At 53.5% G+C, this 11,851-nt stretch overlaps 1 protein-coding gene across 3 annotated transcripts; it reads right to left on the reverse strand.

The window, feature by feature from the left end:
• Nucleotides 1-842: 842 nt before the first annotated feature.
• Sdsl (serine dehydratase like) lies at nucleotides 843-11,163 on the reverse strand. Of its 3 annotated transcripts, none has more exons than XM_038345697.1 (9): nucleotides 11,078-11,163; nucleotides 7,336-7,406; nucleotides 6,809-7,002; nucleotides 6,596-6,635; nucleotides 5,803-5,942; nucleotides 4,336-4,424; nucleotides 3,625-3,852; nucleotides 2,196-2,320; nucleotides 843-1,188 (listed from the first exon to the last, which is right to left on the reverse strand). In XM_038345697.1, the coding sequence occupies exons 3-9, from the start codon at nucleotides 6,980-6,982 to the stop codon at nucleotides 995-997; spliced, it is 990 nt and encodes a 329-aa protein (XP_038201625.1). In that variant the 5' UTR covers nucleotides 6,983-7,002; nucleotides 7,336-7,406; nucleotides 11,078-11,163; the 3' UTR covers nucleotides 843-994. The 3 variants fall into 3 exon arrangements, with proteins under 3 accessions (XP_038201625.1, XP_038201626.1, XP_038201627.1); XM_038345698.1 differs by having other exon boundaries at nucleotides 10,960-11,078; XM_038345699.1 differs by lacking the exon at nucleotides 11,078-11,163 and adding an exon at nucleotides 8,760-8,839.
• Nucleotides 11,164-11,851: the final 688 nt, after the last annotated feature.

The raw sequence follows: 11,851 nt of genomic DNA on the forward strand, positions 1-11,851 counted from the left end.
AGTTTTACCCTGAGCTGTGACACCCACCCCCCAAGATGAGCTCTTGTCACCTGGCAGACTGTGAGGGAAATCAGAAGACCCCATACAAAAACAAGGCGTATCCCAGACCCCTCTGGGGTCTCGGAACCCCCAGGTTGGGAGAGCGGAGGGGAATCCCAGGGTTGCAGAAACAAGAAACCCTGAACCTCCTTCCCCATAGGAGGCACTCTGCTGCCCCCTTGTGGCTTCAACGGAATTGACGTCATCTTGTTTCCCAAGAAATTGTCTAGGGCTGAAGGCCTTGACCCACTGGAAAGGGGGTGGGGGACACACAACGCTACTCCTAACTCTCTCCCCTAGCCCTGCTACCTTTAGTACTCAGGCTGACATATCCTAATAACACTGAGAAGTAGAGTCTGCACCTGGCTGGGTCACATGCCAGCTTCGTGACCTTGGGGCATTATGGCACTTACACACACACAGAGATTGTGACTCCAAGGGACGAGTGAGGGCCAAATCTGTGGTTGTGGGGGGAACACAGTGCAGGCAGGTGATCTGAGAGTGGAGCCGTGGAGGAAGGAGGTGAGTCTCACACACACACACACACACACACACACACACACACACACACTGTGACAGGGACTCGCTGGCAGGGCCTCAGTGAACGTCACGTAGAGAAGGACTCAAGAGCTCTCAGAAAAGTTGCCGGCAGTTGAGCAGGTGACATCGTCTCCTCCAGGGAGGGACGTGTTTTAAGGCTCAGCGCAGCTACCCATGAGGTGATGAGGAGTCATTGTCTCAGAACCTGCTTCAGGACTGTGTAGCTCGAGGGGTAGAAATACAGAGCCTGTGGAAACCACACACTCAGCTCAGGCAGCTTTATTCAGTGGACTGCAGGGAGCCCCTGGGAGCAATCCAAGAGGGCTACCTGGAGGAGGAGGGTAGGAGGGGGTAGGACACTCCCTTCGGTGGCCATGAAGGTGTCCAGGAGTCCCTCTGAGGTCCCTGGGAGCCCTCAGCTACAGCCTAGTTGGGTTTTCAGCTCCTGGAGCTGTTGGCTACTGATGTTGTTGCCACCACACACGATGACCACAATGGAAGCCAGGGCCGGGCCCAGGCGGCCCTCAGCCTGGAGCCTCCCCAGGATGCCTGAGTATATAGCAGCCAGGGCGGCCCCACAGGCAGGCTCCACCAGGATGCGCTCATCATCTGTGGGGAGGAACAGGGAGGACTGTCAGTCAGTCAGCAGGAGGGGTCCATCCATCCACACATCCATCCATCCACCCATCCATCCATCCACCCATACATCTCTTCATTTACCTCTCTATTCATCTCTCCATCGTACATCATCCACCCATCTACCCATCCACCCACCAACCCACCCACCCATCCACCCACCAACCCACCCACCCACCCATCCACTCACCCACCCACCCACCCACCTACCCATCCATCCATCCACCCACCCACCCACCTACCCACCCACCCATCCACCCACCCACCCATCCACCCATCCATCCATCCATCTCCTACCCATCATGTGATTGTTCATTCATCAACCTGCTCAATGTATCCATTTACCCACTATCTACCCACCAACTGATCCACCCACCCATCCACCCACCCATCCATCTATCCATCCACCCACCCACCCATCTATCTACCTATCCTTCCTTACCCACCTACCCCTACACATCCATTCATCCTTTTCTCCCTCTACTGCCCATCCATCCATTATTCATCTTCCCCACTCACTCATACATTCACCCATTCATTCAACAAATACCTCACTCTCTGCCTGCCTCTGTGCTTGGAAGACCCTAGGGACACAACAGTGGCTAAGACATAAAGTCCTACCCCCACCCAGTTACACCCAAACAGTAGATAAAAAACCAGGCAGCTGTGGGGAGAGAGGTGAGTGTATAGGAAGTCTCTAGTTAGTGTGGGGGTGTGGGGGGATCAGGTTGGCTTCTTGGAAAAGGCACCATAACGGATTACTAATCATCACAATGGACAAGCATTAGGCAATGGGGCCAGGATGGACGTCCGGAGGCAAGAAGGTAGGAGGAGCATGTGCCAACGTCCTGAAGCTGCCTAAGACTTCCCCTCCTCCCGCCCACTACTGGACACACCCGTGACATCATCACTGCCCAGCCAGCCCTGCCTCAGACGATGGGGACACGGTTGCTGTGGACAGATGGCTGGATTGCACTCACCCAGGAACCTCTGCACTGCCTCCACAGCCTCCCGGTCTTCCACCACCTCAGAGAGGATCTCACACTCCTTCGCACACTCCAAGGCCCGCGCAGCCACCCTCTTGGCTCCCAGGCTCCTGGCTACACTGCAGGGGGATGGGCGGGGGGAGATGGAAGAGCAGACAGATCAGAGCCCTACCCTGCAGAGCCCCAGGTCATCCTCATCCTGTGATGGACAGGATGTCAGGAAGCCCAGACATGCCAGTCTGGGCTACAGAAAGAGTTCGGGGCCAGCCTGGACAACTTAGTGGGACCCTGTCATAGCTCAGAGTCGGAACCATGTCTGAGGCCCTGGTCCTGTATCCAGACCAGGGGGTGCAAGCGAATGAGCACCCACATGGTACATTGTGGGGAGCATCAGGACCTAGCACCCTAGGAGACAGCGGTGGGGTTTCTCTGTGCTGACACCCGAGGGGAAACAAGCAAGACAGATGAGGAGTGTTCCAGACATAGAAACTACGTGTGCAAAAGGGCAGGGGCAGGACAAGCCCTCCACCACCACAAGGACAGAGAGGCCTCGGCAGAGGGAGGGAGAGAGAGAGCCTGGAGTTTGGCTGCAGGCTTGGCAGAGGGGTGAGGACGGGCACAAGTCAAGGCTAATAAGTCTTGTAGAGGGCTGTAGCTTAGTGGGCTACAGAGAAAGTTCAGGCCAGCCTGGGCTACAAAGGAAGTGGAGCTAAGTGGCAGTACACCGGAGTTCAGGCTGGCCTTGAACTCTCTCAATAAGGAACTAGAAGAAGCCTGGGGCTCCGCTCCCAGCACTGAACAAAGAGTCTAGCTCAATGGGACAAGTGGCCTGCAAGCCTCTCTGATATGCTACTCTCCTCTCTCCCATTTCTGGGGTCACAGGTGCTGCCACTCTATCCAGATTTTATGTCAGTGCTAAGAATCTGAGATCAAGGCTTCACATTTCTGAGGCAGGCATAAGCCCACCGAACATCTCCAGCACCACCCACACCTTTATTCTGAGACAGGGTCTCTCTATGCAAGTTCCGGCTGGACTTCACTCACAAGCCTCCTGCCTCAGCCTTTTAAGTGTCGGGATGACAGGGGTATACCCATACACCCGGTTTTTTTTCACACCCTCTAACTTGGATCTTTGAGACAGTGGTTAGAATTTCAGGACAAGCCAGGCAGTGGTGGCGCACACTTTTAATCCCAGCACTTGGGAGGCAGAGACAAGCGGATCTCCATGAGTTTGCAGCCAGCCTGGTCTACACAGCTCCACAGCTACAGAGAACCCTTATCTTGGAAAATGAAGTAAAATAAAATAAGAATTTCAGGACAAGCAGACCTTTGGGGTGCCCCCGCTCCTACTACCTTGGACAAAGAGATCATAGGACAGAAACATCCCGCCCTCTACCCCCTCAGATGCTCCATCCAGACCCACCTGGTGATGTCTGGCAGAGTGACCAGCCTGCCTGCCTGCAAGGCCGCGTTGAAGCTGTGTGCCCCTCGGGTCTCCATAGCAACAATGGGCACATGTTGCCAGCCTACTTCCAGCAGGCCAGCAGTCACACCTGCGAGGAGTCCTCCACCCCCCACGGCCAGCACCACGGCACCCGGCGGGCTCCCCAGTGACTCCTTCAGCTCTCGTACTAGACTGGCGTGGCCTTCCCTGTGGGGTGGGGGTGGAGCAAACGATGGGACTCCCAGGACAGGAGACCCCTCAGCCTCATCCTTGCTCACTCATCCCTCTCCACTCTGGAAAGAAATGTCCCTATCAGGGAGGGTTAAGAGGAACAAGCCTGTGACTTAGGACCAGCTGGGGTTCTGAGCAGAGCCCTGTCTCTGCCCCTGACCAGCTGACCTTGGGCAAGTGTCTTGACCTCTCCGTGCCTCAGAGGGCTTCCTGGTCGCTACCTCATCTTCTCAGATGAGGCCCCAAGGCACGTGTTTGATAAGGACTATTTTATATTCCAATTTCCATTCTATCAAAGGAGAAACTGAGGCATGGGCAGTTAGGTGCTTTCCACAAAACACAATTCCCAAGAAGCAAGGTCTGTCTTCTCCTTTCTGGGTCTTAGTTTCCTTAGGCCCTGATTCAGGGAGGGTGTCCCTCCCAGCTCTGGCACCCTGGGAACAAAGCCACAAGCCTTACCATATCAGGGGATGGTCAAACGGGGAGACATTCACCCAGCCGTCCCTTGTGGCCAGTTCTTGTGCCTTTATGTTGGCTTCATCCCAGACCTAAAGAGAAGTAGCAGCCCTGGAAAAAGTTGGGGTGCAGACTCCACAGGGACTGTGGTCTCCTACAGAGCTAGAGGAGAGCGCCCCTGAGGGAGACCACACCTCCCAGGATGAGGACTGCAACCTCTGTGTGGGTCAAAAGACACCACATGTGTCCCTTGAACTCAAAGGGATCCGAATCTCTATGACAGCAGGACCAGGACAGCTCAGTGTGTGCAGAGCCAGTGGACTCCGGGGCTGGTGACATGGAGCCCACTTTGGGCCCACAGGAGAGGACAAATCCCTCACGCCGACCCCACATATCAGCTGGATCCCTGCCGTCTATCCATGAGAGTCTATGTCACCTGACGGTGGCCCACGGTGAACTGAAGCATAGATGTGGGCAGAGATGGCTCCTGACACCTGTGCCCACCATAGGTCACCCAGAGCTCACCTTCTGGGTGTCCCCTGATCATAGTGCTTGCTGGGGAGTGGACAAAGTGGGCTGCTTGGGAAAGGCTCCACCAATAAGGATTGAGAGCTGTGGGTGAGAGTGGGTGAGAGCCGCTGTGTCCCACGCAGGGGCCACAACCCTTCTGAACTCTGAGGACACCCCAGATGGCACAGACATGCCCTTTCCTGCAGGGTGGGCTTCCCTCTCCGCCCTGCCCTGTTCCGGGATAGGTGGATGGGTGAGTGGAAGGGTAGCAGAGAAGCAGAAATCAGCGGGATGTGGTGGCGCACGCCTTCAATCCCAGCACTCGGGAGGCAGAAGCAGGTGAATCTCTGTGAGTTCGAGGCCAGCCTGGTCTACATACATAGTGAGTTCCAGGACAGCCAGGGTTACACAGAGAAATCCTGTCTCAGACAAACAAACAAACAAAAAAGAGGGGAAGGAAAGAAGAAAGGTCTAAAAAGGGGGGAGGGAGGTGGGGAGGCTCCACAGTGCAGGATTTAGAGGATACAGCTTTGGGTACCATGGTTTGGGAGGATACAGTTTCAGTGTGGGGGTCTTCTGGTGTTCCCATTACTTTCTTATTGCGGTCTCAGAGTAAGAAATGACACAGTCATCACTGAAGACTTTTTGTCTTATCAAACTGCCAGCCTTTCAGGTCCCAGTACCAAGTGTCAGTGAGGATGGGGGACACAACTCTCCAGACCTCTGACAGGGGTCTTCTCTGGATGGAACGAGACATCCAGAGGTCCCAGCCCTCAAAGTGCCCTTGCCCGACCCATCCTGTCTTCTCTCCACCCTCCTGAGAGAAGACTGAAGACCAAAACACTAGTTCTGGCCAGTGTTTGTCCAAAATAAGTGGAGGCAATGCCCTGGGGTGCAGTGGGGGGAGGACACCGCACCCCTCCCCCAGCACTCCGCCCTTGCTTTCCACTTCCTCCTTACCTTCCCAGCCAGCTGGACCTCGGCCCCCTCCCCCTCCAGCCGCCTCACCACCGGCGTGGAAGCGTTCTCGGGGAGCACAATGGTGACAGGGATGCCCAGCTTCCGAGCCGAGTAAGCGGCTGCAATTCCTGCATTGCCCCCTGGGAGCAGTGGAGGGAGGAGTTCCTCAGACTTCACGTGCCTCCCCCCCCCCCCCACGAGCTCCTCCCGGCAAATCACCTGTGTCTCTGCCTCACCCGTTACTGCTTCAGGGGTGAGTATGTTGTCCAGGCTACTGTGTGGCCTGGACGAAGAGGAAAAGAAGAAAAAGCAGAAGACAGAGAGCAAGAGAAGAGACTGGCTGGATCCAGCCATGTCTGAAAGTCGTTTATCCTGAGGATGTTCAGAACTTGGAGCCTGCAGCTTAAACCTCTGAAGTGAGATGGATCTCTGTCGCTTGTGACCACCACAAACCTCGGATTACAGGAAAGGGACTGAAAACAGTGTGTGGCCGTCTGAGATGCGACCTAAATGAGGCTAATCCTTAAAATGGAGCTAAAGTAGTCCTGATGGTGCAGACCTGCAATCCCAGCACTCAGGAGGGGGAGACAGGAGAATCAGGAGTCCCTTACATAGCCTTTACAAAGAAAGAAGGAAGGAAGGAAGGAAGGAAGGAAGGAAGGAAGGAAGGAAGGAAGGAAGGAGGGAAGGAAGGGAGCGAGCGAGCTCTGGATATTGACCAATGTGCTAGCTGGCTCCCCACCCCCACCCCAGTCCTGAGGATTCCTAGTAAAACAGAGAGGGGTGGGGTCACCTGAGGAGCACACCAGATGTCTGCATCCCTTCATGGCCATCTGGAGAGAGAAAGAATGGAGTTGGGGGTCACTCCAATCATGGAGGCCTTTGTGGGATGTGGCTGGATGCTCCAGCCACACCCAACATTCCTCTCCCTCTATCCTGCCCACACTTCCTCCACAGCCCCGTGTGACCTCCTCTCCTTCCCCAGTCTGTGCCCACCCTCCTTCACCTGCTGACAGAAATGTCCAATGCCTCGGATCTTAAAGGAGCCAGCTGGCTGCACATTCTCATATTTGAGGAAGACGGGCATGCCTGCCACCTGAGACAGTGCCCAGCTCTCCAGCAGAGGCGTGACCCTATGGAAAGGCTCAGCCCTGACGCGCTCCACCAAGGTTCCCTCCATTCCTGTGGCACATAGACAACCTGCAAGGGAACATGCTCGGATCAGATTCCTTAACTATATCAGGGGAAGGGAAGGTCTAGGCCGCTGGTCCTGGCCACCCCATATCCAACCCAGCTTCCAAGCTTCAAGGCCCATGCAAATGTCTGCCTATCTCTGGACTTTAGTTTCCCCATCTGAACAAGGCAGATTGTACTGGGTATCTTTCACTCAGTGTCTGTGGCTGTCCATAGCGCTGGGGACACAGAGTGTGACCAAAGAGTAATAAAAATTCATTCATTCATTCATAATTTTTTCCATAAAAAATACTGGTGAAGCAGGTGTCAGGGAGGCAGGGCCCTTCCCTATCTCCTTACCTTTGCCCTTGGCAGTCCTGGGCCCTCTTTCCGGTTATCCGTTCCCAGTTGTACAACCACAGCCTGTATCTCTGAAAGCAAAGATGCTTTTGTTGTAGTTACCGTTGACAGACAGGGTCTCCCTGTGTAGCCCAGGCTGGCCTGGAACCCACCATCCTCCTCAGTATTGAGATTATAACGCTATGATGTCACACTGGCCAGTAAGCTCTTGTTTTGTTTCTGATGTACATACATATGCAGCTTTACAGAGGTCTACATTTGTCCAGACTCAGTGAGGTGCTGATTTTACACCAGCTACATAGCAAGACTGAAACCAGCCAGGGCTGTCCAAGATCTGTCTCAAAACATAGAGGGAGGGGAGCTGGAGACGCTGGCTCAGCAGTTGAGAGCCCTCGATGCTCTTGCAAAGGACCCAGGTTCAGATCCCAGTACCCTCACAAACAGCTATGATTCCCATTCTAGGGGGTCCGATGCCCTCTTCTGGCCAGCCCGGGCATAGCTTGCACATGGTGTACAGGCATCTATGCGGGCAAACACACACATAAAAATAAATTTTAAAAGATTGCAAAAGAGTCTGGTGGGATGGTTCAGCAAATGCTGCTTGTCATGTAAACCCGTCACGTAAACCCGATGACCTGGCTTTGATCCCCAGGAACCACTTAAAGGTGGAAGGAAAGAACCTAGTTCACAGAGTAGGTCTCTCTCTCTCTCTCTCCTCTCTCTCTCTCTCTCTCTCTCTCTCTCTCTCTCTCTCTCTCTCTCTCTCCCTCTCACACACACACACACTAATAATAATAATAATAATACAGTTTTCAAAGAGGGAGGAAGATGGACGTGGTAGTGCGTGCTTTTGATCCCATCACGCAGGAGGCAGAGACATGACGATCTTCGAATTCCAGGTCAACCTTGTCTACAAAGAGTTAGTTATATGCCTACCAGGGTTACACAGAGAGACTTTGTCTATAAGTAAACAAACAAAAAACAAATAAGAAACAAGGGAAGGAATGTTGGGAAAAGGAAGAAACTGGGTTGTTGCTACACCTGTAATCCCTGCATTCAAACTTGGGAAACTGAGTCAAGAGGATTGAGAGTTCAATACCAGCCTGGGCTACGAAGTGAGTTCAAGGCTAGCCTTGACTATGTATTGTGAAGGCCTTATTTCAAACCGCCGAAGAAAAGGAACAAAAAAAAAAAAATAAAATTGGTGAGGTCCTTGGCAGTTCCGAGGCTGACCACCAGGGGGCAGGTTGTGCCCTATTCCCCCCTCCCCGCGGACCTGGAGCCTGAACCCCATTCTTACTCAAGGGGCTCAAACAGGGAACCAGTCCGTGAATCTGACCCTTTGTCAGGATGGCCCTGGAACTCCCCAGACAGGCAAAGACAGAGCAGACCTCCCACAGGGAAAGAGGGCCTATGAGCTGTACCTGGTCCCCAAACTCCCTGCGCTGGCTAGTTTTTATGTCGTCTTGACCCAAGCTGGAGTCGTTTAGGAAGAGGGAACCTCAGCTGAGAAAACAACCCTAGCAGACTGGCTTTGTCTGTGGGAAAGTCAGTCGTGTATTTTCTTAATTGATTGATGGGGGAGGGCCCAGCCCATGGTGGGTGGTGCCATCCCTGGGCTGGTGGTGCTGGCTTCTATAAGAAAGCAGGCTGAGGGCCGGGCGGTGGTGGCGCACGCCTTTAATCCCAGCACTCGGGAGGCAGAGGCAGGCGGATCTCTGAGTTCGAGGCCAGCCTGGTCTACAAGAGCTAGCTCCAGGACAGGCTCTAGAAACTACAGGGAAACCCTGTCTCCAGGTTCCTGCCCTGTCTGAGTTCCTGTCCTGACTTCCTTCAGGGATGAACGGTGATGTGGAAGTGTGAGCCGAATCAACCCTTTCTTCTCCAAGTTGCTCTTGGCCATGGTGTTTATCACAGCAATAGTAACCCTGACTAAAACACCCCTCATAGCCTGGCTTGGCCCAGATCATAGGTTTGGAGGCTAACCAGAGACCAAAGCCAAAACCCAGCTGTGTGACCCATGTAAGTGTCTCAACCACTCTGTGCCTATTTCCTCTTCTGTAAAATGGAAACAAATAAATATCCACCCCAACTGGGGGGCCATGGTGCAGATGAATCCTCAAGACAGGCTGAGGGAACCCGTGAGGACTGGGACCTTCTGCCAATGCTGCATGTCATGGTCCCAGCTAGGGCTTGGGACCCAGGGATGGCATAGTGAGGAAGACAGACTTTGACCTCAGAGCCTAGCTTGTAGTGTCATGAGATCTACTATAAACCAACAAAATAACAGGGAAACCATGAATATTAAAGATGAACGAAAGTGTCGCCTTTGGGCATGGAGCCAGGAAAGAACTCTTGAACCAGAAAGATACTGATGAGCTAATATTATGAACCATGTCTCTCACTGGATGCAGTGCTACATGGCTCCCAGTCCTCATGAGGGTTAAATTCAACCACAGAGTGAAGGAGCCCACTGTACCCTGTGTGGCTTGATAAGAGCTAACTGTTGTGTGGGGCTTGCTGGGAGCCAGGCACTGTGCCCAGCACCTTCCTTGTTATCTCAGAATGCACTGTGAACCCCTGACGGAGTCCTGTGTTTAACTCTATCTTATAGTTAATGACCCAGAGGGGTTGGTACACAGGCCGCAGATCAGGAAACGTGGCTCAGAGTTCAAACCCAGGTGTGTGCTACCCCATCTTAGCTCCTGGGCTGCCAGTGTCCTCCTCCTGCTCCCCCTCATCATCCTTTATTGAAAATGAGGTTGTTTGGCACTTCGCTGACAATTATCCTCAAGAACTGAAACTCGCCAGGAAACAGTGGCGCACGCCTTTAATCCCAGCACTCAGGAGGCAGAGGCAGGCAGATCTCTGTGAGCTCCAGGCCAGCCTGGTTTGCAGAGCGAGTTCCAGGACAGCCAGCGTTACAGACACACACACACACAGAGAGAGAGAGAGAGAGAGAGAGAGAGAGAGAGAGAGAGAGAGAGAGAGAGAGAGAGAGAGAGAGAGACAGAGAGAGACAGAGAGACAGAGAGAGAGAGACAGAGAGACACAGAGAGAAAGAGACAGAGAGAGAGACAGAGACAGACAGAGAGACAGAGAGACAGACAGAGAGACAGACAGAGAGAGAAAGACAGAGAGAGGACAGAGAGAGACAGAGAGACAGAGAGAGAGACAGAGAGAGAGAGAGAGAGAGAGACAGAGAGAGAGAGAGAGAGAGAGAGAGAGAGAGAGAGAGAGACCCTGTCTTGAAAAGTAAGAACAAACAGAAACAGAACTGAAACTCTGTCCCCAGGCTCTCTTGGTGACAGCAACCTCATCGTCATCAGGGTGGAGACCATCTGAGCAAAGCTAGGGACCCCATTGGCTCACTCCCTGCCTTGACAGCTCCCTGTGCTGGGTAAGGCCCTGGAGAGACAGCTGTGAGTCCGTCATGGGACTCATTGATAAGGGCTGCCCACTCTCCCCCACCTTCCTTCCAACCCCTACAGTTCTGAGGTGCTTTTCCCAGGGACCACTGGGTGGCATACAGCTGTTGAACCAGGAGAAAGTCTAGAAAGTCAGGCTGACTGCCCCTCCCACCTGCACAACCGGGTATCCACCCTCAGGGTCCCCGGAGCCCACCTCCTGTGGAGTGAGAGACAGGGCAGCTGCTCCAGGGGTAGTAGCCACCCTCATGCCCACTTGCTGCTCCCTGCAACCACCACACAGCTCCTGGCCACTCTCACAATGCTATGCTTACCTTCCGGAAGGACAGTCCCCAGACCAGCACAGCCTACAGCCCAGCTAGGACCAACTTGGACTCAGGCCACTAGATCAGCTTCCGCCTCCAGGGCCTGGCCCCTCCTCCATGTTAAAGGGACAGTTCCTGATTATGGAGTCCTGTGAAGACTCACAACCAAAACAGCCAAGATGGACTCATGGGGATATCCAATCCTCCCCTCCTTCCTCATGCAGCTCATGGCTCGTTAATGACCTGGGTTCTTCTGGCAGATGGGGCAATGGAGGCTCAGAAAGGAAATGGCCACAGGGGCCTAAGGAACCTCTCGCCTTGGATGACCTTCCTAACACAGCCACCCTAGATCCAATATGTCCAGAGCTGTTCTTAGGTCAGACCACACCGCGGCCATCTTAGGTTAGAGACAAGAAAACAAAAACGCAGTACAGGCATGGTGGCACACGCCTTTAATGCCACTACTCAGGAGGCAGAGGCAGAAGGATCTCCATGTAAGTTCAAGGTCAGCCTGGTCTATATAGCAAGTTCCAGGACACTTGGGGCTACATAGAGAGAATCTGTTATAAAAATAAAATTAAAGGAAGATAGAAGACAAGGAGGAGCTGCCATCCTGTCTGAACAGGAAGGGTGACCCTCACGTCGCATTCCCGTCTCTGATGCTTCACAGACAGCAGAAGAAGCCTGGCTGGCATTTACTGCTCATAGCAAAGGCTGCTCATTACTTCATGCATCCAATAAATAAATATTTACCAGACACCTACCACTGCCAAGACCCAAGAC

Source organism: Arvicola amphibius, chromosome 10 (assembly GCF_903992535.2).
Source record: "Arvicola amphibius chromosome 10, mArvAmp1.2, whole genome shotgun sequence".
Taxonomy (NCBI): Eukaryota; Metazoa; Chordata; class Mammalia; order Rodentia; family Cricetidae; genus Arvicola; species Arvicola amphibius.